Source organism: Limulus polyphemus, unplaced genomic scaffold, assembly GCF_000517525.1.
Source record: "Limulus polyphemus unplaced genomic scaffold, Limulus_polyphemus-2.1.2 Scaffold102, whole genome shotgun sequence".
In the NCBI taxonomy this organism is placed as follows: domain Eukaryota; kingdom Metazoa; phylum Arthropoda; class Merostomata; order Xiphosura; family Limulidae; genus Limulus; species Limulus polyphemus.
In genome coordinates this window covers 174376-176285 of record NW_013665712.1, presented here as the reverse complement: position 1 = coordinate 176285, position 1910 = coordinate 174376, and the positions used below count along the sequence as shown (strand labels likewise).

Sequence of the window (1910 nt, the reverse complement as noted above, 5' to 3'; positions counted from 1 at the left end):
GTTCAAAAGAAAAGAAATGGCTCCAAGCCTGTTAAAATGGCTGAGAAAACCACTAGGGGGGGGGGGGGACATTCTGAGCTTCTGATTGGTTATTCATGTCATATATAGAAGTAAGTGTATATAAAGGAGTGTTTCCAAAAATAGAAAGAGGTGGGTGGGGTAGGTGCTACTGTATTTGATTTGTTACAATGTCTTATTTTATTTTCTAACATGTCAGTATCGGCAATAGACTTCACAAACATCTAATTTGAACCAGTGTTGCATTCAACATACCACATGACACACAAAAATCGATGTTTATCTGTGTTTTCTATTTACTTTTAAATTAAGAAATTGAGTAATGTATAATATTAAAATTTGAATTATAATCTACAGTTTGATACCAAAGTTAGACATAAATTTATGAAATAGTAGTTCAATAAAATTTTGAATGATAATCAACAAATGAGATGATATGGCCTTTCACTTGTGGCATGTCTTGAAAGGGTTAACATAAGTGAAACAACCAAATTGCAAAAATTTCCAAGTTAACTGCCCTCAAATGTTTTTATCCGAAAATAGGTAAAAGCAAAAGTAGAGGAACACTATGACATCACAAGGTTTATTTTTGCATGCATGAAAAAAACTGTGTTGAGTAGAACTATGAAATAATGAATTTTATAAGTTTTGTATGCTATAGTGTGATAAATAGGATAGAAATATAACACTTGTTAGTTATGTAGTGGCTCTGTATTTCTCTTGTACCAGCCTCCTGTGTGCCTACTTTCATGGTTGAACAGTTTTATTAGATTGCTAATATACCTTCAATCAACTTTAGGATCACTTTCCATTACACTCTTTAAGGCTTACTGTTTACAACTATTACATACTTCATTTTTTAAATATTTTAATTTCTTATGACATTGTCTATTCTGTAAGTTTGAAAGATTAACCATAAGTCTTATCAGTAAGATGCATTCTAATATTAAAAGACTAATGTTATATAGATAAGATATATTGGAAGCAGAAAAGTATGCAAAATTTTTCAAAGTAAAATTTTAATTAATTTTTACTGTGTTTGGAGTTAGATTTTTCCAACTAAAACTAAGTAGAAACAATGTATAACCTATATTTGCCATTTTTGTTTTGTTTTTTATATTTTCTATTCATAAACTAAAAATTATCTACTCTGTATAGTCAAAATGAACAAATTTTGCTTTGGTTGATTTTGGTAAATGTTTCCTTTTTTCTCCTAAAGATATATGATGAATGTTATCATTGTCGGCATTCTGGTCATTGGGCTCGAGATTGTCCTGAATTGGAGAGGGATCGCTTCTATCGTAGAAGGTACTGGTCACGATCAAGGTCGAGATCACGATCTCGCAGGCAGGTTATTCTGTACATTTTCACTAATTTTATTGGTTTTGTAAATGTACAGGATTCTATTAAACATGAAAATGGATGTAAATTTCAAGGACAACGTATTGTAGTAAAATGGGCTTGAAATTTTCATACAAAACATCTTAATAAGAAAGATTAATAAAACTTTGCACTTTAGTTGTACTTGTAGATATATTCATGATATTCCTTTCCTTAATTTTCAAGGTTTTGTTGATACTTGCATACAAATCCACCAGAACCCACTTTTGGAGGGGGGGGGGTAAGCTTTCACTAAAAATCAAATGCATTATCATGACTAAGATATCAAATTATAAATCAATGTGCAAGCTGAAAGTTTTTAATAAAGGCTACTTTTCAAATACGGATATTCCTATAAAGTTATTTCCAGTGTTTAGTACTTGCAGCTTAATTAGACACAACAGAACTTGTTAACTGTTTCAGCACGGGCTCTATCCCTGGAACCAATCTCGTAACTATTTTGTGCTTGTTATAGCTTTCATGTTATACCTTTTTAAATTAGTAAGCGAACG

At 31.0% G+C, this 1910-nt stretch overlaps 1 protein-coding gene across 2 annotated transcripts in view; it reads left to right on the top strand.

The window, feature by feature from the left end:
* LOC106470246 (serine/arginine-rich splicing factor 4-like) overlaps positions 1-1910 on the top strand; it is a 50878-nt gene that overhangs the window by 31560 nt on the left and 17408 nt on the right. Inside the window, exon 5 of one of the 2 annotated variants that reach the window (XM_013930800.2) lies at positions 1238-1326. In XM_013930800.2, the coding sequence (XP_013786254.1) occupies positions 1238-1326 (89 nt within the window). Of the gene's footprint in view, positions 1-1237; positions 1366-1910 lie in introns of both variants that reach the window. The other variant, XM_013930792.2, reaches the window with a different exon arrangement.